A 27,648-nucleotide genomic window follows, 5' to 3' on the forward strand; every position below is an offset into this window, starting at 1 on the left:
GTTTCTGACCACATATGGGGTACATGGGGTATCAGCGCGCTCAGGAGAACACATTTTGGGTTCCATTTTGTTGTGTTACTTCTTCTAAAATGAATAAATTGGCGCTAATGCAACATTTTTTAGGTAAATTATATATTTTTTTTTCATTCCACATTGCTTTATTCCTGTGAGGCACCTGAAGAGTTAATAAACTTCTTGGATGTGGTTTTCAGTACTTTGAGGGGTGCAGTTTTTAGAGTGGTGTCACTTTGGGGTATTTTCTGTCACCTAGGCCCCTCAAAGCCACTGCATATGTGATGTGGTCCCTAAAAAAATGGTTTTGTAAATTTGGTGAAAAAATGGGAAATTGCTGATGAACATTGACCCCTTCTAACTTCCAAACCCCAAAAAATTTTGTTTCAAAAATTGTGCTGATGTAAAGTAGACATGTGGGAAATGTTATTTATTAACTATTTTGTGTGACATAACTCTTTGATTTAAGGGCATAAAAATTAAAAGTTTGAAAATTGCAAAATTTTCGTCAAATTTCCGTTTTTTTACGAATAAACGCAAAATATATATGATCCTAAATTTAAAACTAGCCTGAGTTACAATATGTCACAAAAAAAAATCTCAGAATCACCGGGATCCACTGAAGCGTTCCAGAGTTATTATCTGTGAAAGTGACAGTGGTCAGAATTGCAAAAAATGGCCTGGGCATTAGGGACTAGAGTTGAGCGCGGTTCGCGGTTCGAGGTTCTCCAGTTCGCGGCTTGAGTGATTTTTGGGGCTGTTCTAGATCGAACTAGAACTCGAGCTTTTTGCTAAAGCTCGATCGTTCTAGATACGTTCGAGAACGGTTCTAGCAGCAAAAAGACCAGCTAATTACTAGCTGGCTTTCCGCTGTAATAGTGTAAGTCACTCTGTGACTCACACTATTATGAAATTTCAGTGTATAGTGTGCGGGAACAGCGCATTCAGATCACTGCTGTTTGGATAATGTTTGGATCGCCATTTTTTTTTTTTCCTTGTCTTCCTTCCCTAAGCGCGTGCGTGTAGTGGGGCGGGCCACCATGTCAGCCAATCCCAGACACACACACAGCTAAGTGGACTTTTAGCCAGAGAAGCAACGTCATGTGTGATAGGATGTCCATGTCACATGTCCCTGCATTATAAAAACGGACATTTTCCTCCAGCACGCCATTATCTGCCTTCTGCGTCTTGGTGTCAGTCACCGCTGGCGTAGCTCCAGTCTCCGATACTGCTGTGTACGCTCTATACACAGCGCTATACAGAATAGGGATAGAAGTTTCTATTAGTCCTTGTAAGGGCTAATGCCGGCAGGGTCAGAGCCATAGGTGACAGTCAGGGCCGTGAAAACAGATTTTAACAGCTACACAAGATGACAGCGTCTGTGTAGCTAAGGTCAGGGATTTTTTTGCTGCATTTCCCCATTAGGAGGGATAGAAAGGGAGGCTTCCTTTCCTCTACCCAGACCCACAACCCTGCCACTGTACCCTCCTGCCCTTTGCACACTCAAACTCATTGTTACTAAGCCATTATACTAGCAAACACTGAGGAAACTTAGTGGCATCCTAAACGTGGCTGTTGGACTTCTGTATTGTCCCACTAGTGCAAAGATATTTGCAGCACGTCTGCCTGCATTGCACACTCAAACTCATTGTTACTAAGCCATTATACTAGCAAACACTGAGGAAACTTAGTGGCATCCTAAAAGTGACTGTTGGACTTCTGTATTGTCCCACTAGTGCAAAGTTATTTGCAGCACGTCTGCCTGCATTGCACACTCAAACTCATGGTTACTAAGCCATTATACTAGCAAACACTGAGGAAACTTAGTGGCATCCTAAAAGTGGCTGTTGGACTTCATTATTGTCCCACTAGTGCAAAGATATTTGCAGCACGTCTGCCTGCATTGTACACTCAAACTCATTGTTACTAAGCCATTATACTAGCAAACTATGCTGCCAGTTTAAGGGCCATAGTTGCATTGTCAGGGATAATTATTGTTGTTTATTCTGCTGTTAATAAAGCTAGACCACCGCTGAAATCTACACCACCTCTCAATTTTTACTACCACATTTTAAATGCACAATCTTGTCGCAATCAAAATGAGTGGCAAAATGACAGATGCTGGTGGAAAGGGGAAGAGGCGTGTTGGAAAAGGAAAAAAAGGGTTTGTCCGTGGGGAAGGTGGCAAAGCTCCATTAACATCTGCTGAAGATAGACCATCTTCCAGCAAAAGTAAGATGTCTACTACTTACCGTGGACAATCCGATGTGCTCCCTTTTTTACGGACACGAACAACTGGAACAAAGGTAGATGATGGCCAAAAAAGGAAAATGCTTGAATGGATCTCAAGTGGTCCAACAAGTGCCCTCTCAGCCACCTCAACTACTGCATCCAAAAAACACCAGTCCTCTGAGTTGTCAGCCCAATCACACTTGCATTCTCCCAGCTCTGAAGTCTCCATCCGCCCTTCACAGTATGGTGGAACTGAGATGGCTGAGTCTGCAGAGCTGTTCAGTCACACTATAGCCTGGGAATCAGAAGTCTGCTCCCAAGCTACAGTGAGTACAGACCAGGAAATGGTCTGCAGTGATGCCCAGAACCTTTGTGACTCTGATTCAGGCCATGAGGACCAAGTTTCTGAGCATAATGTTGACCATTTTTCACAAACTGTAACACCTGTTGTTATAGACAATGAGGAACATACTGATGACGATGAGACGCAGATACCAGATTGGGATGACAACTTAAATATTCGGTCAGGGCAAGAAGAGGCTCGGTATGAGGGTGAGGGGAGTGCAAACACAACAATTGATGAGGAAGTTCTAGATCCCACCTACTGTCAATCCACAGTCAGGCACTCGAGGAGGTCAACAGAGGCGGTGGTGTTGTAAATGTTAGTTATGTCTTGGCTGCTGGGAGGCTCCCTCTGGTGGCCAGGAAGGGTTTGGACAGAGACCAGGTGGGTTGTACAGTGGGTGTTTCCTTTCCTAACTCTCTGCTTATTTAAGTCCTGGTCTGATTGCAGGCTGTTGCCGGATGTCAGTTCTTTGTATCTCTAGCCTGCTTAATCCTGCTTTACACCACATCTTCCCCAGATAAGTGCTTGCTCTTTATTTATTGTCTTGTTCTTTTGTTTATCTGGGTTTGTCATTTTGCTGTGGTTATTTTCAGTTTATTTGCTTGCAGGGATTTTCCCCCTTAGTGGATTGTTGAGGAACTCCCTGCAGTTCTGTGTGGAGTATAGCTCCTTTGGGTCCATGTGTTTGTGGCTTGTTGACTTTGTTATGAATCTTGTTTTCTGTTCAATGATATGACAAGGGCACCTGGTATAGGACGGAGTTCAGATCGAGCGATCTGAGGGCCTTTTTGTACTATCAGGAAGTTGGTATTTTGCAGGGTTTTTCTCTGGCAACCATCAGTCCCTTTCCTGTCCTTTCCTATTTTAGTCAGCGGGGGCCTCACCTTTTGCTAATCCTGTCATCTACCTGTGTATTGTGTTTTTCCTATATCACCGCAGTCTTTGAATGTGGGGGGCTTGCTATTCTTGTCTATTTTCTGAGGCAGAGAGTTATTCATCTTTTCTACCTTTAGGATAGTTAGTTCTCCGGCTTGGTTCGCGGTGCACATGTTGTTAGTTCACCCCTCGGCTACTTCTAGTTGTGTTGGTTAGTAAGGGGATGGCGGCCAGATTAGTTTCCAATGCTCTTGTCACCTTTTTGCCAATGATTTGTGGTGGTCTTCCATGGTTCCGGATCATAACACAGACGAGGAGGATGCAACCGACGACGAAGTTACCTTGCGCCTTCCTGGACAGAGTCGGAGCACTGGTAGCACGTCTACAACTGCATCCTCAGCTACCACTCTGCCTCTGAGCACTAGTCGGGGGGGCTCAGCAGATCGCATGCCCTCTAAGCCTTGCCTAGCCTGGTCCTTTTTTGACATAGCAAAAGGTCGCCCAAATTATGTGATCTGTAAAATTTGTCGTGATTCTGTTAGTAGAGGGCAAAACCTCAGCAGTTTGACAACTTCTTCCATGAATCGTCACATGAATAAATATCATATGTACTAGTGGGAAGCTCACCGTGCTGCACCCTTCCAGTGCATCTGCGCGCTCTTCATCTTCTAGGACTGTGGGGACAGCTGTCACAACTGGTTTTCCACGCACAACTTCCACCACTGTAACCGCAACAGGCAGTTTGCTTGGTAGGTCGTCAGTTGGTTTGGAAGGGGAAACAAGTACGTGTGTACAGCTCTCTCAGACATCGATAGCACCAACGTTGGATGAAGGCAACATCATGTCTACGCCTGCACTTTCCTCACAAAGCTGCATTTTTCCAGGGACACCCTACTCAACAAAGTCTACACACAGCAGCCAGATCTCTGTCCCTCAGATGTGGAAAAATAAAAGGCCATTTCCTGCGACCCATGACAAAGCTAAGAGGTTGACTTTATCCCTCTGTAAGCTCTTGGCTACCGAAATGCTGCCTTTCCGCCTGGTGGACACACAGGATTTTAGAGACCTTATGTCTGTCGCTGTGCCCCAGTACCAGATGCCCAGTCGCCACTACTTCTCTAAGAAAGGTGTGCCCGCGCTACACCAGCATGTCGCACACAACATCACCGCTTCCTTGAGAAACTCTGTGTGTCAACGGGTGCATTTCACCACCGATACTTGGACTAGTAAGCATGGACAGGGACGTTACATGTCGCTGACTGGGCACTGGGTAACTATGGTGATAGATGGTGAAGGGTCTGCTGCACAAGTCTTGCCTTCCCCACGACTTGTGTGTCAATCCTCTGTCTGTCCAAGTTCCGCCACTGCTTCTGCATCCTCCACCTCATCTGGGTCCTCCACCTCCGCCCCAAGCCTGCCTGGTCAGGCCACCAGCATTCTCACTGCGCAGAAGGAATCACGCACCCCTCATTACTATTCTGGCAGCAGAGCGCAATGGCATCAGGCGGTCTTTAGCTTGACATGTCTTGGAAATAGGAGTCACACAGCGGCTGAGTTGTGGGCAGCTCTGGAGACTGAGTTTAATAAATGGTTGTCTCCACTCTACCTGCAGCCTGGTAAGGCCGTGTGCGACAATGCTGCAAACCTGGGTGCGGCCCTTCGCCTGGGCAAGGTGACACACGTGCCTTGTATGGCTCACGTGTTGAACCTTGTTGTCCAGCAATTTTTAACACACTATCCCAGCCTAGATGGCCTTCTGACCAGGGCACGAAAACTGTCTGCTCACTTCCGCCGTTCAACCGCCGCAGCTGAGCGACTTGCATCGCTCCAGAAGTCTTTCGGCCTGCCGGTTCATCGCCTGAAATGCGATGTGGCGACACGCTGGAATTCAACTCTCCACATGTTACAGCGACTGTGGCAGCACCGCCGAGCCCTGGTGCAATACGTCATGACGTATAGCCTGGGCCAACGAGATGCAGAGGTGGGGCAGATCACCCTGATGGAGTGGTCTCAGATCAAGGACCTATGCACCCTTCTGCACAGTTTCGACATGGCAACGAATATGTTTAGCGCTGACAATGCCATTATCAGCATGACAATTCCAGTCATTTACATGCTGGAGCACACGCTAAACACTATTCGGAGTCAGGGGGTGGGACAACAGGAAGGGGAGGAACTACAGGAGAATTCATATGCGCAAGACACAACAACATCACCAAGGTCCAGACGTTCATCATCACCAACGCGGCAGGCATGGGACCATGGGGGACAGGGATCAACAAGGACGCATGGTAGCAGGCGAAATGTTGAGGAAGGTGCAGGAGAACATGAAGAAATGGAGGACGAACTGTACATGGACATGGAAGACACAGCGGATGAGGGAGACCTTGGTCAAATTTCAGTTGAAAGAGGTTGGGGGGAGATGTCAGAGGAAGAAAGAACGGTTAGCACCTCTATGCCACAAACACAGCGTGGACTTGGTCCGCATGGCTGCGCAAGACACATGAGCGCCTTCTTGCTGCACTACCTCCAACATGAACCTCGTATTGTCAAAATTAGAAGTGATGATGACTACTGGCTTGCCACACTATTAGATCCCTGGTACAAGTCCAAATTTTGTGACATTCCAGCCATAGAAAGGGACGCACGTATGCAGGAGTATCAGCAGAAGCTGTTACTCGATCTTAGCTCGGCTTTTCCACCAAACAACCGTGCAGGTGCAGGGAGTGAATCTCCCAGTTGTAGCTTAACAAACATGGGACGGTCTCGTCATCTTCAACAGTCTACCCGTACCAGTAGCACCGTATCTGGTGCTAGTAACAGCAATTTTATTGAATCTTTTCATAATTTTTTTAGACCGTCCTTTGCAAGGCCACCAGAGACAACAAGTCTGACACACAGTCAACGGCTGGAGAGGATGATACAGGAGTATCTCCAAATGAACATCGATGCCATGACTTTGCAAATGGAGCCTTGCTCATTTTGGGCTTCAAATCTTGAAAAATGGCCAGAGCTCATAACTTAAGCCTTGGACATTTTGTCGTGTCCAGCTGCCAGCGTTGTCTCGGAACGTGTCTTCAGTGCTGCTGGGTGTGTGCTGACAGATAAGCGCACGCGTTTATCCAGTGACAATGTGGACAGACTAACGTTCATCAAAATGAACAAGTCATGGATCCACAAGGAATTTACTACCCCTGTGTCATCCTGGGGAGAGTAAATGCTTGTGGATTTGGAATGTGCTTGATGCAAATCAAAACATCCTGTTTGCAACTAGGGCACAAGTGCTGCCACTGATGGGGTGTGTGTGTGGCCCAATTTTTGGAAAAATGGGAGACTCCGCTTGGAGTAACCCTTGCTTGCTGTGTTTTTTAAAAGGAGTCAAGATGAACAAGTCATGGTTCAGCAAAGACTTTGATACCTACCCCGGTGTCATCCTGGGGACGGTTAAGTATGGCGTATTTTTGAATGTGCTTAATGCAAATCTACCTGTGAAGTGTACAACTGGGGCACAAGTGCTGCCACTGAAGGGGTGGGTGTGTGTGTGGCCCAATTTTTGGAAAAAAAGGGAGACTCCGCTTGGAGTAACCCTTGCTTGCTGTGTTTTTTAAAAGGAGCCAAGATGAACAAGTCATGGTTCAGCAAAGACTTTGCTACCTACCCCGGTGTCATCCTGGGGACGGTTAGTTATGGCGTATTTTTGAATGTGCTTAATGCAAATCTACCTGTGAAGTGTACAACTGGGGCACAAGTGCTGCCACTTAAGGGGTGGGTGTGTGTGGGGCCCAATTTTTGGAAAAAAAGGGAGACTCCACTTGGAGTAACCCTTGCTTACATTGTTTTTAAAAATGATCCAAGATGAACAGAGCTGGGATCAGGAAAGACTTTGCTACCTACCCTGGTGTCATCCTGGGGACGGTTAAGTATGGCGTATTTTTGAATGTGCTTGATGCAAATCTAGCTGTGAAGTGTACAACTGGGGCACAAGTGCTGCCACTGAAGGGGTGGGTGTGTGTGTGGCCCAATTTTTGGAAAAATAGGAGACTCCGCTTGGAGTCACCTTGCAGTGTTTTACATGATTTTAGAAGGGCGTACCATGCCTATATCTGTGTCTCCTCCTCTCTTTCCTTGTCCAGCTCTTTTGTTTTCGCATGAGTATATGTTCTTGTCACTTTCCCATGTGTTTGTGTTGTGTTGTGAGTTGTTTGTCACCTTTTGGACACCTTTGAGGGTGTTTTCTAGGTGTTTTTATGTGTTTGTGATTGCCTGCCATTGTTTCCTATGCGGTTCGAGTTTGGTTCGTCGAACGTTCGCCGAACTGAACTTGAACGAGACCTCCGTTCGACGAACCGAACTTGAGCCGAACCACGTCCGGTTCGCTCATCTCTATTAGGGACAAAACTGGCTTCGTCCTTAAGGGGTGTGTGCAAATTGGTTTGATATTCCAGCATGTTTAACAAGAAAAAAATGTCAAGATTGTGGGTAGACTGTAAAGCGGACAAAAATCCTCAACCCTTATTAAAATGTAATTTTTATTAATAAATATTAAAACAACCCCATTGACACACAAACAAATAACCAAACAAGGTCAGGTAACCTCTCAATTAGTTGATACCAATACAAAGGACAGAAGGGAGGGGGAAGCCCTGGTGACCCACAATAGTACCGGTGTCCCTACCTAACAACGGAGGGTGTGACACCTTAAGTTACCGGGCGCCCCCGTTCCTTGTCGAATAGCCCTTTTCCTCACCCTAAAAATAAAGAGGGAGAAAGGGGAAATAAAAGGGAGAAGAACTGTCCCAAGAGAAAGAGGAGAGTAGTTAATGTGAATAATATATACGTCTTTTATAATTCCTGACCCAAGATAATTTAAATATACAACCACACAATGGACAGCACGATTTAGCTCATATAGTCTGTCACATTATGATACGTCACAGAGAGCCACCATAATCCCTATGTGTACGTAACCAGGATTAGATAATCGGCAGGCAGAATAACTACCACCCACCAGTACTAATGTCCTTACTATGGGTGCCGATAGCTCCCGTTATAAATACAGTTAATAAACACACATAGGACAAATAGGGGAATAGAAAATAATCACTTCCCTAAAAAAGCAGGTCTTCCTCCCTGCCTAGCTCAACCCGTTTCTCCTTTCTCGTCAAAGGTTCCTCAGGAGGCTTTGGCAGACACCGCAAATCCTGTAAAGTGGTGATCCATGCCTGTAAGCTTACAGCAGACTATACCAGCATGAGATACAAAAGCTGTGGACCAACAAATAGTTGGGAGACAGTGGGTATCACCTGGTAGGCCACTGATTTGGGATCTTGTGAACTGAGAGCATCTCATTTGCTGCAGAAGACTGGAGAAGAGGGAAGTCTGCAGAGATGATTTGTGGATTTAAAAAGTCATCATAGAGTATTGACAAGATGCAGATCAAAAGAAAGAGAATGATTAAATCAGAGAAGATGTCTTCTATAAGGTACCTGGGTATAAATGTCTGTGCGATCCTGCTTGCATTTCATCAGTACTGTGGTTCCTGTATGATCCACAGTCTGATGATAGCTTGTAACAACAATTCCAAGTATCTCCTTACCATTGTTAAAGACATTCTGAAGTTGTAGATTCATGCAATTCAAATGTATATGGGTTTTATTTGACATTACATTTGATTGCTTTACTAAGTTTGGTACGTGTATTCAAGTAGTGATGATGGTTCTGGTAATGTATTCATGTATTGATGGTCATTCTGGTGATGTATTTATTTACTGAGCGTGATTCTGGTGATGTATTTATTTATCTGATGGTGGTTCTGGTAATTTATTCATGTATTAATGGTGGTTCTGGTGATGCATTCATGTATAAATGGAGTTATAGGTGCAACATTCATTTACTGATGGTGGTTCTTGTGCCATAATCATGTACTGATGGTGGTTTTGGTGCCATATTTATTTACTGTTGATGAATCTGGTGCTGTATTCATGAAATATTGATAGCTCTGGTGTTATATTTATGCACTAATGATGATTTTGGCTTCCTTGTTATGTACTAATGAGATACAGTTAGGTCCAGAAATATTTGGACAGTGACACAATTTTCGCGAGTTGGGCTCTGTATGCCACCACATTGGATTTGAAATGAAACCTCTACAACAGAATTCAAGTGCAGATTGTAACGTTTAATTTGAAGGTTTGAACAAAAATATCTGATAGAAATTGTAGGAATTGTACACATTTCTTTACAAACACTCCACATTTTAGGAGGTCAAAAGTAATAGGACAAATAAACCAAACCCAAACAAAATATTTTTATTTTCAATATTTTGTTGCGAATTCTTTGGAGGCAATCACTGCCTTAAGTCTGGAACCCATGGACATCACCAAACGCTGGGTTTCCTCCTTCTTAATGCTTTGCCAGGCCTTTACAGCTGCAGCCTTCAGGTCTTGCTTGTTTGTGGGTCTTTCCGTCTTAAGTCTGGATTTGAGCAAGTGAAATGCATGCTCAATTGGGTTAAGATCTGGTGATTGACTTGGCCATTGCAGAATGTTCCACTTTTTTGCACTCATGAACTCCTGGGTAGCTTTGGCTGTATGCTTGGGGTCATTGTCCATCTGTACTATGAAGCGCCGTCCGATCAACTTTGCGGCATTTGGCTGAATCTGGGCTGAAAGTATATCCCGGTACACTTCAGAATTCATCCGGCTACTCTTGTCTGCTGTTATGTCATCAATAAACACAAGTGACCCAGTGCCATTGAAAGCCATGCATGCCCATGCCATCACGTTGCCTCCACCATGTTTTACAGAGGATGTGGTGTGCCTTGGATCATGTGCCGTTCCCTTTCTTCTCCAAACTTTTTTCTTCCCATCATTCTGGTACAGGTTGATCTTTGTCTCATCTGTCCATAGAATACTTTTCCAGAACTGAGCTGGCTTCATGAGGTGTTTTTCAGCAAATTTAACTCTGGCCTGTCTATTTTTGGAATTGATGAATGGTTTGCATCTAGATGTGAATGTGGCGCCCCTGAGGCTTCCATCGCCACAGGTCATTGCACCCCATCAGCGGTGTGATGCCCCATTCTGGGAGAGGAAGAGAGTGAACTCCGGTCCCCTGGTAAATCCACACTACACCCATTGTTAGGTACATACTGGGACCAGGGAAAGTGGCAGGCAACCCTCCCATGCTGCATGCTGAGAGGGGCTGTAAGGCCCATCCCTGCTCCCATAGGGTGGTAGCTTAGCAACTGGGGAGGTGGGAGGAGCCACCAGAGAGCAGATAGAGAAAGGAAGGTCAAGTTAGTTTCAGTTTACCTCAGGGAGTGAAAGAGTGAGGAGCCAGCATGTAGTTGGAGAAGAAGAACGAGAGCAAGGAGGGAGGAGGAGGCCTACTGGAGGCAGGCAAGGAGGAGAAAGAAAGAAAGAAAGAAGGAAAGAAAGGCTCCAAGTCAGTCAGGAGCAGAGAACCAGAAGGAGACGCTTCCTGGTGAAGAACCTGGGACCCAGAGGTCCAGGTGACACCACGCAGAGACAGAAGGAGTCGCAGGGCCGCGGGTAGTCCTGGAGGTACCACGAGCAGTCCTTGTTAGGTACCGAAGAGAGGGCCTAGAGGCGCCACGGGTAGTTGCAGGCTGCGGTGGCCTGTTCCACATTAACATCGGTGGAGTGATTAAGCTGCGACAGGGGACGGTCCCTAGAGACTGGAGGAGTGCAAAGACAATCTCCAAACAGTAAAAACCGAGGCCCAGGGACGTTGCAAGCTCCCAGGGCCAGAACCCATAGCAGACCTTCAGAAAAGGGGTAATCAGCCGACAGGTGACCCCCCAGCCTGGAGGCTGCAGTGGAGGCCAAGCCAGGTTCATCTTAACTAAGGCAAGGCTAGTGAAGACAGCAGAGAAGGAGACACTAAGAGAAGGGCACCGGATTTCACGCCCTGAATCACCCAGAAGGCGGAGGTCCCTGACAGAGATTCCAGCAGTCCAAGGGTCCTGCTGCCCCGATATGAACTGTGAGTAAAGAACTTGAACTGCACCCTTGGAGTTTCCTCTGTCATTTCATCTGCATAGACACTCACAAGCACCAACTGTGCCCCGGGACACCGCTCCACCTGTGGGGAGCAGTACCACCATTGCTGCTATAACATCCCCCGGAGGCCTCATACAGCAGCGGCGGCCTATTAGCCGCATACCACAGGTGGCGTCACGAACACAACCATTACTAAGCAAGCCACATATTTTACTGACGCCCACCAGGGCCACGGAGCCGGGCCCAGCCACCACTGACTACCACCGGACTAGTCCGGCCCGGCACCGGGTGTCCCATAGCCCTGGGGTGGGCGAGTCATGAACCCTTTGTATTTACTTTCATGGAGTCTTCTCTTTACAGTTGACTTAGAGACAGATACACCTACTTCACTGAGAGTGTTCTGGACTTCAGTTGATGTTGTGAACGGGTTCTTCTTCACCAAAGAAAGTATGCGGCGATCATCCATCACTGTTGTCATCCGTGGACGCCCAGGCCTTTTTGAGTTCCCAAGCTCACCAGTCAATTCCTTTTTTTTCATAATTTACCCGACTGTTGATTTTGCTACTCCAAGCATGTCTGCTATCTCTCTGATGGATTTTTTCTTTTTTTTCAGCCTCAGGATGTTCTGCTTCACCTCAATTGAGAGTTCCTTAGACCGCATGTTGTCTGGTCACAGCAACAGCTTCCAAATGCAAAACCACACACCTGTAATCAACCCCAGACCTTTTAACTACTTCATTGATTACAGGTTAACGAGGGAGATGCCTTCAGAGTTAATTGCGGCCCTTAGAGTCCCTTGTCCAATTACTTTTGGTCCCTTGAAAAAGAGGAGGCTATGCATTACAGAGCTATGATTCCTAAATTCTTTCTCTGATTTGGATGTGAAAACTCTCATATTGCAGCTGGGAGTGTGCACTTTCAGCCCATATTATATATATATAATTGTATTTCTGAACATGTTTTTGTAAACAGCTAAAATAACAAAACTTGTGTCACTGTCCAAATATTTCTGGACCTAACTGTAAGTGCAAATTCCCACGCAGCAGCCTTGCAAAAGCATCTGTTTTCTGTTAAAGTGGTTCAGTCTCCTATTAGATACTCTAAAATTTAAGGATCTAGCAGTGTCCTCAAGAAAACCTTAAAGGGATGTTCCAAAACTGAAATATCCATAATATTAATATCCATTAATTAAAGGGAATCTGTCACCAATTTGACCTTTTTAGACTGTTAATGTGGGCATACAGGTTATAGATTGCTGAAAAAATTCATACCTTTATGTCTCATATCAGATATCTTGTTGTGGATAAATCATCTTTTATCACTTTATGTAAATGAGCTCTTCCAGGCTATGGGGCGGATGCTGCCTGGAAGATAACTCCACCTCCAGAGATTATTTACATAAAATTTGCGTTACCAGTGTGACACAAGTAACTGATACAGAACAGGAGAAATTTAAATTTGTCTTTTTTCAAACACATTTTTTGCAGTTCCCTGAGCTCTGCTTCACTGCAACAGTGTTGCAACACTGCCTGCAAACTGGAGGCTGAAGCTGAGCGTAACCTGCAGAAGTGTTAATGGTGCTTTACATGCTGCGACATCGCTAGCGATCTCGTTAGCGATGTGACACACCAGATCGCAGATGCGATCTGCCGAGATCACACATGTGACCGGCGCTATAAAAACGTCCTATGTGCGATCTCGGCAGATCGCATCTGTGATCTGGCGTGTCACATCGCTAACGAGATCGCTAGCGATGTCACAGCGTGTAAAGCACCCTTAGTTATAAGCTCTAGTTATATAGCTCTGTAGTGAGAGCAGAGAGCAGCTATCACACATCATACTGGTAGCGCCCCTTTTATTTAAAATAATCTCAGGGGGTGGTGTTATCTTCCAGGCAGCATCCGCCCCATAGCCTGGAAGAGCTCATTTACATAAAGTGATAAAAAGATGATATTTCAACAACAAGGCATCTCATATGAGACATACAGGTATCGCTTTTTTTTGACAGTCTATAACCTGTATGCCTATATTAACAGTTTAAGAAGGTCAAAGTGGTGACAGATTCCATTTAAAGGAATAATTCATTCAATTCACTTAATGAATTATAATTTAATTCAATAAATTACCCTAAATTATGTTGTCGCGGGCGGGGAGGGGACGCTGCGCTCACCCACTGCTCGGGTCCGGCTGCTGCTGCTGCTGCTCGGTGGCTCGAGCGGTGGGCCGGACCCCGGGGACTCGAGCGGCGCTCCTCGCCCGTGAGTGAAAGGGGGTGGTTTGGTTTAGGGATATTGTCCGTGACGCCACCCACGGTTGTGGTGAGGTTGTGGCACCACCGCTGCTCTGGACGGGGATCCCAGGAGCGGTGACAGGGAGCAGGTTGGATGTTGTTTTCTCCCCTCCGTGGGTAGGGGGGTTGGTTGTCCCGGGGCCCGGTGAGGGAGGGATGGCAGGCGGGTTACGGGGCCTGGTGAGGTGCAGGGTCGCGGGGGCAGCGCGGTGCCGCACGGCACGGTGGTACTCACTCAGCCAATGATGAATGCAAAGTCTCCGGTAAAGCAAACGGCTGGATGGACGGGTCCCACAGACGGCTGCGGTAGTTCTCCCGGTAGGTTGGTGGTGACTGCCTTTCCCTGCACCTGTGTCATGTTCACGGTTCCAATGGCTTCCCACCGGTAACCCGCTCCCCAGCTTAGATGGAGGCTGAGGGAGCCCCTTTTGCCCGCAGGCTCTGGCCCTGGGAACTGTAGCCTTGGCGGTGACTGTGTTTCCCTTCACGGTTTGAGCTGTTGCCTTCAATCGGGTCTTGACTGGTGGGAAACCCCAAAGGTTCCCTTCGCTAATGGATTTGACTGGTTTTACGGCGACTCCTAGCCTGGTCGGGGTCCATAAGCCCTGCCGAATGGTGCTGGCTTCTCTTCGCTCCACAATCCGGTACCGGCGGGCCACCGCCCATCCCTGGTCCTTACGGTTTACTTCAATCAGCCTCTCCTGCAGACCGTCACCACCATCTGCCAACCTTGCTGTATGTGCCCGGGCCACGCATCCGGACACGGTCAGTCTCCTCCACTGCCACTTCACTTCTCCTCTCTTCAAACTCGAAACTCTATCTGACTTCCTTTTCCCGCCTCCAGGACTGTGAACTCCTCGGTGGGTGGGGTCAACCGCCTGGCTCCACCCCCTGGTGTGGACATCAGCCCCTGGAGGGAGGCAACAAGGATTTTTGTTTGACTTCGGTGTGCCTAGCCGGGGTGTGGGGTGTGTTGTTGTAGTACCTGTGACGTCCTGGCTTGTCCAGGGCACCACAATGTTATCAGCCCCTATATAGCTATATGGTATACCCCTACATGACTGCTTCCCTGAAACGTTATTAAAAAATAAAAATAAGGATTTATATTCTTTACATACACTAAACGGCAATAATGTTAAGCTATGTGAACTGTACACCCTGATCGCTGTTGATGATAAGAAGTAACTTAGGTAAGGAAATTAGAGTTATTTACACGTGAATTGTAAAATTCAGATAATTATCTATATGTTTCTCTTATTTGCAGGTGGTTACAAAGAAATGGTTTAAATTCCTGAAAAACCCAATCTATAAAGATGTAATATTACTTTTGTGGGATCCAGCCCCATATCACGCAGATATATATCAGGTAAAATTGGACATTCTGTCAATATTATAGAAATACCATTATCTCTAATATTAGAGATAATAATGTTCTAGAAAGAGAGGAGACAAGTAAGGAATGTAACTGACATGGGGCTGATATACTGTCAATATTCTAGTAGGTGCACAATGAGTAACTGATTATTTTTTGCTGGCAAAATGAATGAGATGTATTTGTTTGATTTAGAAGGGCAATGTTACTATTGATATACCACAACTAAGTAAATAGGCTTGTGTTATTCGCCAGTGTAGAAAAGCTGAGTTTGTTGTTTAGTCCAATTGGTGGCAGCGTGATGTACGTTTTTGTACACCTGGAAAAATAGAAATGAACCGCACATCCCAAAATCATAGTTTGATCTAATGCCGCTAGGCAAAATTTATATACCTGAACATGAGGTTCACTTCTTGGCTTACCATTTTGGTCAGACTTTATGAAGCCCACTGCCACATCACGGAAAAACCTCTGAGTGGGTCCCTAATCTATACTTTAAAGGTGCGGCGCCATGCACCAACCACCAAGGCAGCAATAATGCATCAGCAGAGCAGGTGACCTGGTACCTCACAGCATCCATGCTGTAAAGCAGAGTCCCCATGAGTCCAGGCCACACTGCCCCACTGACACAAAACCACCATGTCAATGGCTGCCACACAGCACCAGCACTCTGGGAAAGGAGCTGTACCCTCTCCTTCCACAAGCTCCCAGTATGCGAACTGAGGGTAAACAAGGCAGAACCCCTCTTTGCAGTCTTCTGCTAATTAAAAACGTCTATGCCAAATGGGAGGACTGGTGGTTCAAGTAAAAAACAGAGGGGGATTGAATGCAAAATAGCACCCCTGGAGAAATAGACATGAACCGCATCTCTAAAAATTATATTTTGATCTAATGCCGCAACGCAAAAAATCAGTCACTGGGGCAGTGTGGCCTGGAGTAATGGGGACTCTGCCTTGTAGCATGGGTGTTGTGAGTTATCAGGTCATCTGCACCGCTTGCGTACTGTTACTGCGGCAGTGGTCGGCACGTGGCACCACATCGTTTGAGGCGTCATACAAATTAGGCTTCATACAGTTTGGTCAGCATGTTAAACCAAGAACCTAGTGTTCAGGTATTTAATTTTTGCCTATCGGCATTAGATCAAAGTATGATTTTTGGATGTGCGGTTCATGTCTAATTCTCCAGTTGTGCTATTTTGCATTCTATCCCCCTCTGTTTTTTACTTGAACCAGCACTCCTCTCATTTCGCACAGGCATTTTTAATTAGCAGGAGACTGCAAAGAGGGGTTCTGCCTTGTTTGCTCTCAGTTCACACACTAGGAGCTTGTGGAAGGTGAGTGTATAGCTCCTTTTACATGGTGCTGCTTCAGTGTGACAGCCCTTCTTGTGGTGGTTTTGTGTCAGTGGGGCGTTGTGGCCTGGAGTCATGGGGACTCCACCCGTCATTCACCAGTGACCAGTCACACATGGAGACTGGGTCCCGCCTCGGTAATGCCAGGTCAACTTCCAATTCCGGAAGTTGACGTGACATCACCGGTCATCAGAAGTCACTGCAGCTTGGATCTGGTGATGGGGATAAGCGGACAGTGATAGCGTCACTCACAGGCAGAATTGACAACAGAAGTTATTCAGAAAAAGCCTTCTGTCACAGTTTTACATCAATGTGGCCACTATGCTTTGTAGTGGACCACCAATAACAGTTCCCAGCTGCCACTAAGCCCTAGGTCAGTAATGGGAGATGTCCATTAGACTCCCCTGTTACTAATCTGTAAGTGAAAAGAAATAAACACAAACACCGAAAAATCCTTTATTTGAAATAAAATACAAAAACCCACCATCTTTCACCAATTTATTAACCCAAAACACCCAGATTCGATGGAATCCATACGAGGTCCCACAACGATCCAGCTCTGCAATTTAATTAACAGCATGCAGCCATAGAACATGATCGCCCACTGCAAGCTTAAGGCAGAAGCTGAGCTGAGATGAGCGGTGATGCCACTCATCTCTCAGGTTATTTGCAGTCACAGCTGAAGGTTACCACGGTCCTCCTCCTCCTCTAATCTCAGGTAACCTGACCTCAGTTGACCTTATTGAACTGATTGACCACAGGTGAGGCTACCTGCGGTCACAGGTGAAAAACCGTGGGAACCTCCAGCTGTGACCGCAAATAACCTGAGTGATGTCACTGCTCATAGTGCAGATCATTCTCTGTCTGAAGCTCACAGTGGGCAGACATGTTCTGTGGCCGCGTGCAGTCACTTCAGAAGTAGCAGAGCTGGAATCATTGTGGGACTTCGTGTGGATTATGCCAGATCTGCGTGTTTTGGGGGTTTAATAAAGGGGTGAAAGAGGATGGGGCGTTTGTATTTTATTTCAAATAAAGGATTTTTTTTGGTGTTTGTGTTTATTTTTTTGCACTTACAGATTTGTAATGAGGGAGTTCTCATAGACGCCTACCATTACTAATCTAGGGCTTACTGGCAGCTGTGACCCCTTATTACCCAGATTGCGACCAAACCAGGGAAATTGGGAAGAGCTGGGTAAAGTTTGGGATTGTTGCTTTTAATGGATGCGACAATTGTGGTCAGCTTCAGGCTACTATTTTTAGGCTGGGGGGCCTAATAACCATGAGTCACCTCAACCTGAGCATACCAGACCACAACTCTCAACTTTATCATGGCTGGGTATCAAAATTGGGGGTGACAGCATGCAGTTTTTTAAAATTATGTATTTACATATTTGAAAGAAAAAAAAGAAGCTGCATGCAGTTCCTCTTATTTTGGTACACAGCCAAGATAAGTACACGGCTGGGGGCTGCAGCCTGTAGCAGTATGCTTTATCTGTGCTGCGTATCCTAATATGGGGGGACCCTACAACAATTTAATTATTTATCTTTACATCAATAAAGACACACACAGCACCTCTTATTGGTTGCAATCAGACATGCTGTCACCCAGGGTGAGGGTGCGTCTGACTGTAACCAATCAAAGATGCAGGGACTGACGGTGGGAGGGGGAAGCAGTGAATATATATGAAGGATAATGAGCAGCCCCTGAAAGTAGCATTAGAGCCGCATGTAGACTCAGTAGGTATAACACACCTGCTCCAATTCCACTGTCCCTTCTACCACCATTTTAAAGATCTAGATTCTGGTCCCTATAGATTTATTTGGGGATCAGCGCCCAGCCAGATATCCGGGATCAATTCTGGGCCCCAACTGTTTGTTTTTTTTTAACCCAGTTGGACCCGCCGATCCTAGGTATCTGCGAGTTCGCCCATCACTAACGGCATGTACTCTTGGTTACTTCCATCCAGAAAGGACGGAGCAATGCCCACCCCACCCCCCTGGGGCATTTGCGGAGGCCGGCATGACACCTGATTGGTGGGGAGATCAGGGTATCATAGGTGGGGTGAGGGGAAGGGTGCCCGTTTTGAACGGAAGTGATAGCCAAGGGGGAGGAGCGGCACTTTTCCCGCTCCCACGGCTGAAGTGAGAGTCGCATCCCTAGTACCTGAGGACATGGAGTCCGTGGAACAGATCCTGGAGCGTCTTAGAGCGGCTGCTGGGGACCATCCTCCTGGCTGGCTGCAGGCGACTGTAGCAGGGATCATCGGAGGGAGTCTGGTGGTGGCGGGGACTCCCCCCCCCCCCCCCCCCCGTCGGAGCGGCACCTCAGGAGATATAAACCGGCGGAGCGGTTATCTCCTTCACTTACTCCCCGGGCCCAGCGTCACCGCAGAAGCCCCTCCAGGGACCCTCCAGGCCGGGCACCACATGCTAGGAAGTCCAGTAAGCCCCGGTCTGGGAGGAATTCAAATGTGCGGCTGGGCCCGGCGGCGGTTAGCAGGCCTCCGCTGGAGTCGGGGGCGGGGCCTGCTAGCGCTATTGCAACGATGGATGCCAGCGCTGCGGTGGGGCGCTCTAGTGATGTTCCTGCCGAGCGCCCTGTGCCCTGTCTGCAGAGCGGTATGGAGGAGCAGGTGGGCACCAGCAGAGGGGGCGGAGCAGGATGACTGGGATTGGTGGTGCACCGGGCCTGGCATGCAGGGCCTATGTCGACTGAGGCCCAGAATGTGGAGGGGGCCCCATGGATTGGTGCTAGGGAGCTGCACTGCCAGGAGGGGGAGGAAGGCAGGCAGCTCTATGGTGCAGCCGGCTGGCAGGACAGACGTCAGACACAGGATCCGGGACCAGTGGGACCGTCCGGCCTTGCAGCAGCCAACGGCAGGGTGTTTGATGAGAGGAGGCAAGAAGATACAGCGCAGTGAGATGGACGTCTGGAGTCTGGTGGTCCGGCTGGCGGGGCTTCTACCCTTGTGCAGCCTGGTGAGTATGCTTCTATGTCTGTTTTGTCTTCTCAGTGTTGTCAGGACCAGAATGCAAGGGGGGGTAGGTCACCCGGGGCTTAGTCAGGGGGTACCGATGGGTGGTGAGGGGTATGCATCGGGAAGTGGGGAGTTGGAAGAGCTGATAGGTTGCGTTCGCACATTGCTGGAGCGGATTGGGGGGGTAAGGGAACCCCCAGCCCCAGTGGGGGCTTGGGTGAACCCATCTGTGCTGGGCGTGAGTGAATCGGTGGTAGCGGGTATTTCATCCCCGGTGTCGGTTCAAACCGAAAAGAACAAGGAGGATAAGATTCATTTAGATGATCGGGCGCGTGGGGAAGTTTATGTCTGTTTTGAGGGCCCCTTAGGTTCTCATCCTAAGAAGGAGGTGATGGAAAAGATCTGGAAGGATGAATATGTCGAGATAGTTCCCTCGTCCTATTGGCCAAATTTAATTTGGTCAAAGGGAAAAAGGAGGATAGCAAGATGGAGGATGAGGAAAGTGGCGCTTGATTCCGCAGACGTTTAGTAATTGGCTACAAGCCTTTGCAATTTTGGCAAGCGTGATTGGCGAAAAGGCGATGGAGAACTGTTCGCATCTGTTTTGCTATATGGACTCAATTGGCGAGGCGTACAGGGTGTATGGGGGGTAGACTTGACTTACAGTTAGGTCCAGAAATATTTGGACAGTGACACAAGTTTTGTTATTTTAGCTGTTTACAAAAACATGTTCAGAAATACAATTATATATATAATATGGGCTGAAAGTGCACACTCCCAGCTGCAATATGAGAGTTTTCACATCCAAATCGGAGAAAGGGTTTAGAAATCATAGCTCTGTAATGCATAGCCTCCTCTTTTTCAAGGGACCAAAAGTAATTGGACAAGGGACTCTAAGGGCTGCAATTCACTCTGAAGGCGTCTCCCTCGTTAACCTGTAATCAATGAAGTAGTTAAAAGGTCTGGGGTTGATTACAGGTGTGTGGTTTTGCATTTGGAAGCTGTTGCTGTGACCAGACAACATGCTGTCTAAGGAACTCTCAATTGAGGTGAAGCAGAACATCCTGAGGCTGAAAAAAAAGAAAAAATCCATCAGAGAGATAGCAGACATGCTTGGAGTAGCAAAATCAACAGTCGGGTACATTCTGAGAAAAAAGGAATTGACTGGTGAGCTTGGGAACTCAAAAAGGCCTGGGCGTCCACGGATGACAACAGTGGTGGATGATCGCCGCATACTTTCTTTGGTGAAGAAGAACCCGTTCACAACATCAACTGAAGTCCAGAACACTCTCAATGAAGTAGGTGTATCTGTCTCTAAGTCAACAGTAAAGAGAAGACTCCATGAAAGTAAATACAAAGGGTTCACATCTAGATGCAAACCATTCATCAATTCCAAAAATAGACAGGCCAGAGTTAAATTTGCTGAAAAACACCTCATGAAGCCAGCTCAGTTCTGGAAAAGTATTCTATGGACAGATGAGACAAAGATCAACCTGTACCAGAATGATGGGAAGAAAAAAGTTTGGAGAAGAAAGGGAACGGCACATGATCCAAGGCACACCACATCCTCTGTAAAACATGGTGGAGGCAACGTGATGGCATGGGCATGCATGGCTTTCAATGGCACTGGGTCACTTGTGTTTATTGATGACATAACAGCAGACAAGAGTAGCCGGATGAATTCTGAAGTGTACCGGGATATACTTTCAGCCCAGATTCAGCCAAATGCCGCAAAGTTGATCGGACGGCGCTTCATAGTACAGATGGACAATGACCCCAAGCATACAGCCAAAGCTACCCAGGAGTTCATGAGTGCAAAAAAGTGGAACATTCTGCAATGGCCAAGTCAATCACCAGATCTTAACCCAATTGAGCATGCATTTCACTTGCTCAAATCCAGACTTAAGACGGAAAGACCCACAAACAAGTAAGACCTGAAGGCTGCGGCTGTAAAGGCCTGGCAAAGCATTAAGAAGGAGGAAACCCAGCGTTTGGTGATGTCCATGGGTTCCAGACTTAAGGCAGTGATTGCCTCCAAAGGATTTGCAACAAAATATTGAAAATAAAAATATTTTGTTTGGGTTTGGTTTATTTGTCCAATTACTTTTGACCTCCTAAAATGTGGAGTGTTTGTAAAGAAATGTGTACAATTCCTACAATTTCTATCAGATATTTTTGTTCAAACCTTCAAATTAAACGTTACAATCTGCACTTGAATTCTGTTGTAGAGATTTCATTTCAAATCCAATGTGGTGGCATGCAGAGCCCAACTCGCAAAAATTGTGTCACTGTCCAAATATTTCTGGACCTAACTGTAGGTATAACGAGCAGTTTCATCAGAGGAAGGCCGTACGTCCTTCCATAAGATGGGATCAAAAGGATATAGGGTTGTGGTTGCGGGTCATGGCGCCGTCCAGGTATGGACAGCCCTTTCAAGGGGGGGCCGGGTCGGCCGGCCAGTCTGGAGCACAGGGTACCGGTAGGCAACAAGGTCAGGGGGGATCGCAGAAGCCCAGTTTGTGCTGGCAATTCAACGAGGGGCAATGTAAGGTTGGGGCCACCTGCCGTTTTAAGCACCTCTGCAGCCATTGTAATGGGACATCCCATGGTGCCGCCAGGTGTTTTAAGAAAGGAAAATAAAGAAGGTTATAAATAGCATAATCTTACAGGTAGATAGAAGAGCAACCAAGATCATTAGAGGAATGGGTGGGCTGCAACACCAAGATGGGTTATTAAACTTGGGGTTATTTAGTTTGGAAAAACAAAGGCCTAGGGGGGATCTAATCACAATGTATAAACATATGAGGGGACAGTACAGAGACCTTTCCAATGATCTCTTTACACCTAGGCCTGCGACTGGAACACGGGAGCATCCGCTACGTCTTGAGGAAAGAAGGTTTAATCAAATCACAGAGGAGGATTCTTTACTGTACGAGCAGTGAGACTATAGAACTCTCTACCGCATGATGTTGTAATGAGTGATTCACTACTAACATTTAAGCAGAGCCTGGATGCCTTTCTTGAAAAATATAATATTACCAGTTATGTATATTAGATTTTATGACAGGGTGTTGATCCAGGGAACTAGTCTGATTGCCGTATGTGGAGTCAGGAAGGAATTTTTTTCCCCATTGGAGCTTATTTGACACATTGGGTTTTTTTTTGCCTTCCTCTGGATCAACATGTTAGGCTACGGGTTGAACTAGATGGACTTAGGCGGGCTTTGCACACTACGACATCGCAGGCCGATGCTGCGATGCCGAGTGCGATAGTGCCCGCCCCCGTCGCAGCAGCGATATGTGGTGATAGCTGGCGTAGCGAAAGTTATCGCTACGCCAGCTTCACACACACACTCACCTGCCGTGCGACGTCCCTGTGGCCGGCGACCCGCCTCCTTGTTAAGGGGGCGGGTCGTGCGGCGTCACTGCGACGTCACACGGCAGGCGGCCAATCAGAGCGGAGGGGCGGAGATGAGCAGGATGTAAACATCCTGCCCACCTCCTTCGTTCCGCATATAATTAATAATAATTAATAATTTTATTCATTTATATAGCGCTATTAATTCCACAGCGCTTTACATACATTGGCAACACTGTCCCCATTGGGGCTCACAATCTAGAGTCCCTATCTGTATGTCTTTGGAGTGTGGGAGGAAACCGGAGTACCCGGAGGAAACCCACGCAAACACGGGGAGAACATACAAACTCCTTGCAGATAGTGTCCTTGGTGGGATTTGAACCCAGGACCCCAGCGCTGCAAGACTGCAGTGCTAACCACTGAGCCACCGTGCCGCATATCCTACGGAAGCCGCAGTGAGGCCGGTAGGAGACGTTCCTCGCTCCTGCGACTTCACACACAGCGATGTGTGCGGCCGCAGGAGCGAGGAACAACATCGGACCATTGCGTCAGCGTAATTATGAATTACGCCGACGCTGTACCGATGATACGATTACGACGCTTTTGCGCTCGTTAATCGTATCATCCAGCCTTTACACACTGCGATGTCGCATGCGATGCCGGAAGTGCGTCATTTTCAATTTGACCCCACCGACATCGCACCTGCGATGTCGCAGTGTGCAAAGTGCCCCTTAGAGTCTCCCTTCAACCTTAAAAACTATGAAACTATGAAACTATGAAAATCCTCTCATACCCAAGGGTCTGACGCCAGTGAGCTTGGTCGTGATGCTGCCGTACCTAAACAGGTACCCGGATAAGGAAAAAGCTGAAGTGTTGCGGTTGGGTTTTGGGGAGGGTCTCAGGAATCCGGCACTCGTTTTTGATGTTCCGGGGGCAACTAGGAATCTTCTGTCAGCTTATCGGCATTCCGCAGTCATGGCGGAAAAATTAGGTAAGGAGGTGGCGTTGGGGAGGATGGCAGGCCCTTTCCGGGCCCCTCCTTTTCCCGATTTGGTGGTCTCGCCCTTGGGGGTGGTGCCTAAAAAGGAGCCCGGGAAATTTAGGCTTATTCACCATTTGTCTCATTTGTCTCACCCAAGAGGCAGGTCGGTGAATGATGGGATACCGGCTGAACTGTGTTCAGTGGTGTACACGTCCTTCGATGAACCCACAAAGTGGGTAAAAAGATGTGGGAAGGGGGCGCTTATGGCTAAGACAGATATTGAATCAGCCTTTTGGCTCTTGCTGGTGCACCTAGATTGCGTTTGGTTATTGGGTTGTTTTTGGGAGGGGTACTATTTTGTGGATCGCTGTTTGCCCATGGGGTGTTCGATCTCGTGCACATTTTTCGAAACCTTCAGTTCCTTTTTAGAATGGGTTGTTCGGGATGTTTCGGGCCTGTCATCAATGGTACATTACCTAGATGATTTTTTATGTATAGGTCCTGCCGAGTCGGCGCAGTGTGCCGGGATTTTGGCGACTATGGAGTGGATTTCGAATCGCTTTGGGGTGCCTTTAGCACCTGAGAAAACAGTGGGGCCAACCACTTGCATAAGTTTTCTGGGTATTGTGATCGATTCCTTGGCCTCGGAAGTTCGGCTTCCTGAGGATAAGGTCACTGCACTGAAGGAAGAGGTAGCAAGGGCACGACTTAATTTTGCTTGTAGGGTGAGGCCCATGGGTCGAATTTTTTCGCGACAACTTGCTAGCGCCACGGCGGGGGTGGTCGCTCCTCACCACTACATTCGGTTCTCGGCGGACTTAGCAGTTTGGGGACAGTTTTTGAAGCAGTACAAGGTCGTTCTCTGCTGATGGAGGATGCAGTGGACAATTTTGATTTCGAGTTGTTCACGGATGCGGCGGGCAGCTCGAGTTTTGGGGCCTTCATTCAGGGTCAGTGGTTTGCGGATTGGTGGCCAGAAAAATGGAAAGCTGAAGGTTTGATGAAAAAATGTGGCACTATTGGAAATTTTTCTAATATTGGTGGCGCTGCATCTTTGTAGAGAGCAGTTAGCGAACAAGAAGATCCGTTTCAACTGTGACAATATGGGGGTGGTGTTGGAGATTAATAAGTTTTCGGCGTTTTCTCCTCCGGTTGTTCGGGTGTTACGGGAGCTGGTGTTGGTTTGTTTGCAAATCAATGCGTGTGTTACGGTGGCCCATGTGCCTGGTGTGCAGAACCTAATAGCCGATTCCCTCTCTCTTTTCCAGTGGGACCGGTTCCGGGTTTTCACGTTAGAAGCAGAGGCCAGCGGTTTGGAGTGCCCAGCACGGTTTTGGAATGGTGTCTTCAGGCAGCCGGGCCACTGATTCGGGCTTCCTTGTCCGATAACACATGGCCAGCTTATCATGCAGCATGGGTTCTTTGGGAACAGTGGTTGCAGGGTTGCGGTTTTCCTGAGGAGGATCAGTTAGGAATGTTGTTGGAAAAGTTGGGGGGGTGGCGGTTACAGGGTGGTCTTTTGCAAAGGTAAATCGCTTTGTTGCAGGTTTAGCGTTTGGTTTCCGGTTGCGAGGTCTACGGGATTTGACTAAGAGTTTTTTGGTTGTCCAGGCTTTGAAGGGTTTTCGTAAGGAACAGAAGCCACGAGATGTTAGACGGCCTGTGTCATTTGGCTCATTGGAACGGATAGGTAGGGCGTTGTGGGGGTTTGTATATCTCCGTTTGAGGTGAGTTTCTTTCAGTTGGCTTTTTCTTTGGCGTTTTTTGGAGCCCTGTGGGTTGGGGAGTTGGTGTCGCCCAGTAAGGCATCACCTGGGGGCTTGGGCCATGGTGACATTATGGCTGTGGAGAACGGAGTCGAATTTTGGATTGGGAAATCCAAAACTGATCAGAGAGGTGTGAGTAGACTGGTTCGTTTGGGGGTGGTGGCATCTGATATGTGCCCGTTCAAGTGTCTCTGGAATTTTCAACAGATCTGTCCGAAGGTGAATGGACCCTTGTTATGTCATGAGGATGGGTCTTTTCTATCCAGATACCAATTTGTGAGTGTTTTTAGGGCAAGCTTGAAGTCTTTGGGGTTAGATATGAAGTATCTCGCGTCGCATTTATTTCGCATTGGGGCAGCGACGGAGACGGAGGCCTTGATGTGCGGTCTGCCGGAAGAGACAGTTAAGCAGATTGGTAGGTGGAAGTCGCTGCGTTTTAAGTTGTATGTCCATCCCCAGGCGGTTGTCGGCAATTGAGCGGGGAGTGTTATAGTAGCAAAGGGGGGGTGGACTGTGTGTTTTTCAATTTGGATTGGTAATTCAATAAAATGGTGGTTTGTTTTGTGCATTTTGTATTGCAGAGATGCCCCCCCCCCTTCTTTGGTCTGGATCCTTGGCCATTCTTACGTGTATTGGGGAGCCCGGCGAGCAGATGCGAGAAGGAACGGGAGACAGCTAGGTTTTAAGAGGGATTTGGCTCTCGTTCGATGGCTCGGTGTTCGGGGTTTTGGGTGGAACAGGGTGTTGCAAGAGGTGCATAGATACGCCCGGTTGGATAGGCCTCCTGACATTTTAGTTTTACACGTTAGGGGGAATGATTTGGGTGGGCGTCCTTTTGGAATCTTGATAAAAGACATCAAGCATGATTTGTAACAGTTATGGGTGTCCTTTCCACGTTTAACGATAGTTTGGTCAGAGATGGTAGCACAAAGGAGTTGGCAGAAAGCACGGTCGGTCGACAGGTTGAACAAGGCGCGGGCAAAGGTTAATAGCGCGATTTCGAAGTTTGTTAGTCGGTATGGGGGTGTATCAGTACGGCATGTTGAGTTGGAAAGGACAGAGGAGGAATTTTGGTTGGCCGACGGGGTACACCTGAATGCGGTGGGGATTGATTTATGGGCCCTTGGGTTACAGGGAGGTATTGAAAGGGCCCTGCGGTTGCGGGGGGTCTCAGGCACTTGAAGGTTTCCAAGGTGCCTTCGTTGTGGCGTTTTCATTGGTGGGTCCTTGAAGTTGGTTTAAAATTGGTTCGGGGAATTCATCCGGGTATGGATCCCCTCATTGGCAGAATCACCTGGTGACTTTGGGGGGAACCCCGACGGGGTATGTCGGGGCCCCTGGGGGTGTGTTTAGGGTTAACGGAGGATTAAACCTTACCGTTTGGTGCTCCTGAGCCAGTGTGGGTTATGGCTGGAAGCAAGTTGGTTTTTGATGGTTGAATCACCAGGGTTTTTGTAGCTTCAAGGACCTTACCATATTGCACTTTTATTGGTTATGTATTTGTGTTTAATAAATGGCTGCTATGGCCAAAAATTATCCAAAGATAAATTGGTGTCTGCGTAGTTATTTTAGATAAGAATGGGGAATGGAGGGGTGGAGTATGAAAGGAAGACCGGAGTCAGCAATTCCAGGGTCAAGCCTTATCATGTTGGATCTATTAAATAGTTATGAGTAGCAGTGGTTAATGATTGGCTTGAAAGGTCTATTACACCATTTCCAAACAATTCACATCTATGAAAAGCTGGAATATGGAGAGACAGCTGTCAAACAAACATGATTACACATATCTAACTATATAGTCAGTGAGCTTTGACCTGTGCAATGTTATATCCACATCATATCTTTATTGTCTCATTTTTTTTCCCCCTCAGTGGTATAAGAAGCCGGAATTCAAATTCGTTGAACCATATAGGAAATATAGATTGGCGAATCCCAAACAGCCGTTTTATATCCTGAAACCACAAATGCTTTGGCAGCTGTGGAACATAATTCAAGAGAACTCACCAGAATTTATCCATCCAAACCCTCCATCATCAGGATCCATTGGTGAGCATACATAAATCAT

General features: G+C 47.2%; 1 protein-coding gene across 6 annotated transcripts in view; it reads left to right on the forward strand.

Moving 5' to 3' along the window:
• The window catches only part of LOC142295563 (beta-galactoside alpha-2,6-sialyltransferase 1-like), a 102,590-nt gene that overhangs the window by 63,053 nt on the left and 11,889 nt on the right, over window positions 1–27,648 (forward strand). For all 6 annotated transcript variants that reach the window (XM_075338669.1, XM_075338671.1, XM_075338667.1 and 3 more), the window contains 2 exons: window positions 15,042–15,143; window positions 27,455–27,629. In XM_075338669.1, the coding sequence (XP_075194784.1) occupies window positions 15,042–15,143; window positions 27,455–27,629 (277 nt within the window). The remainder of the gene's footprint in view (window positions 1–15,041; window positions 15,144–27,454; window positions 27,630–27,648) is intronic.

Source organism: Anomaloglossus baeobatrachus, chromosome 3 (assembly GCF_048569485.1).
Source record: "Anomaloglossus baeobatrachus isolate aAnoBae1 chromosome 3, aAnoBae1.hap1, whole genome shotgun sequence".
NCBI lineage: Eukaryota > Metazoa > Chordata > Amphibia > Anura > Aromobatidae > Anomaloglossus > Anomaloglossus baeobatrachus.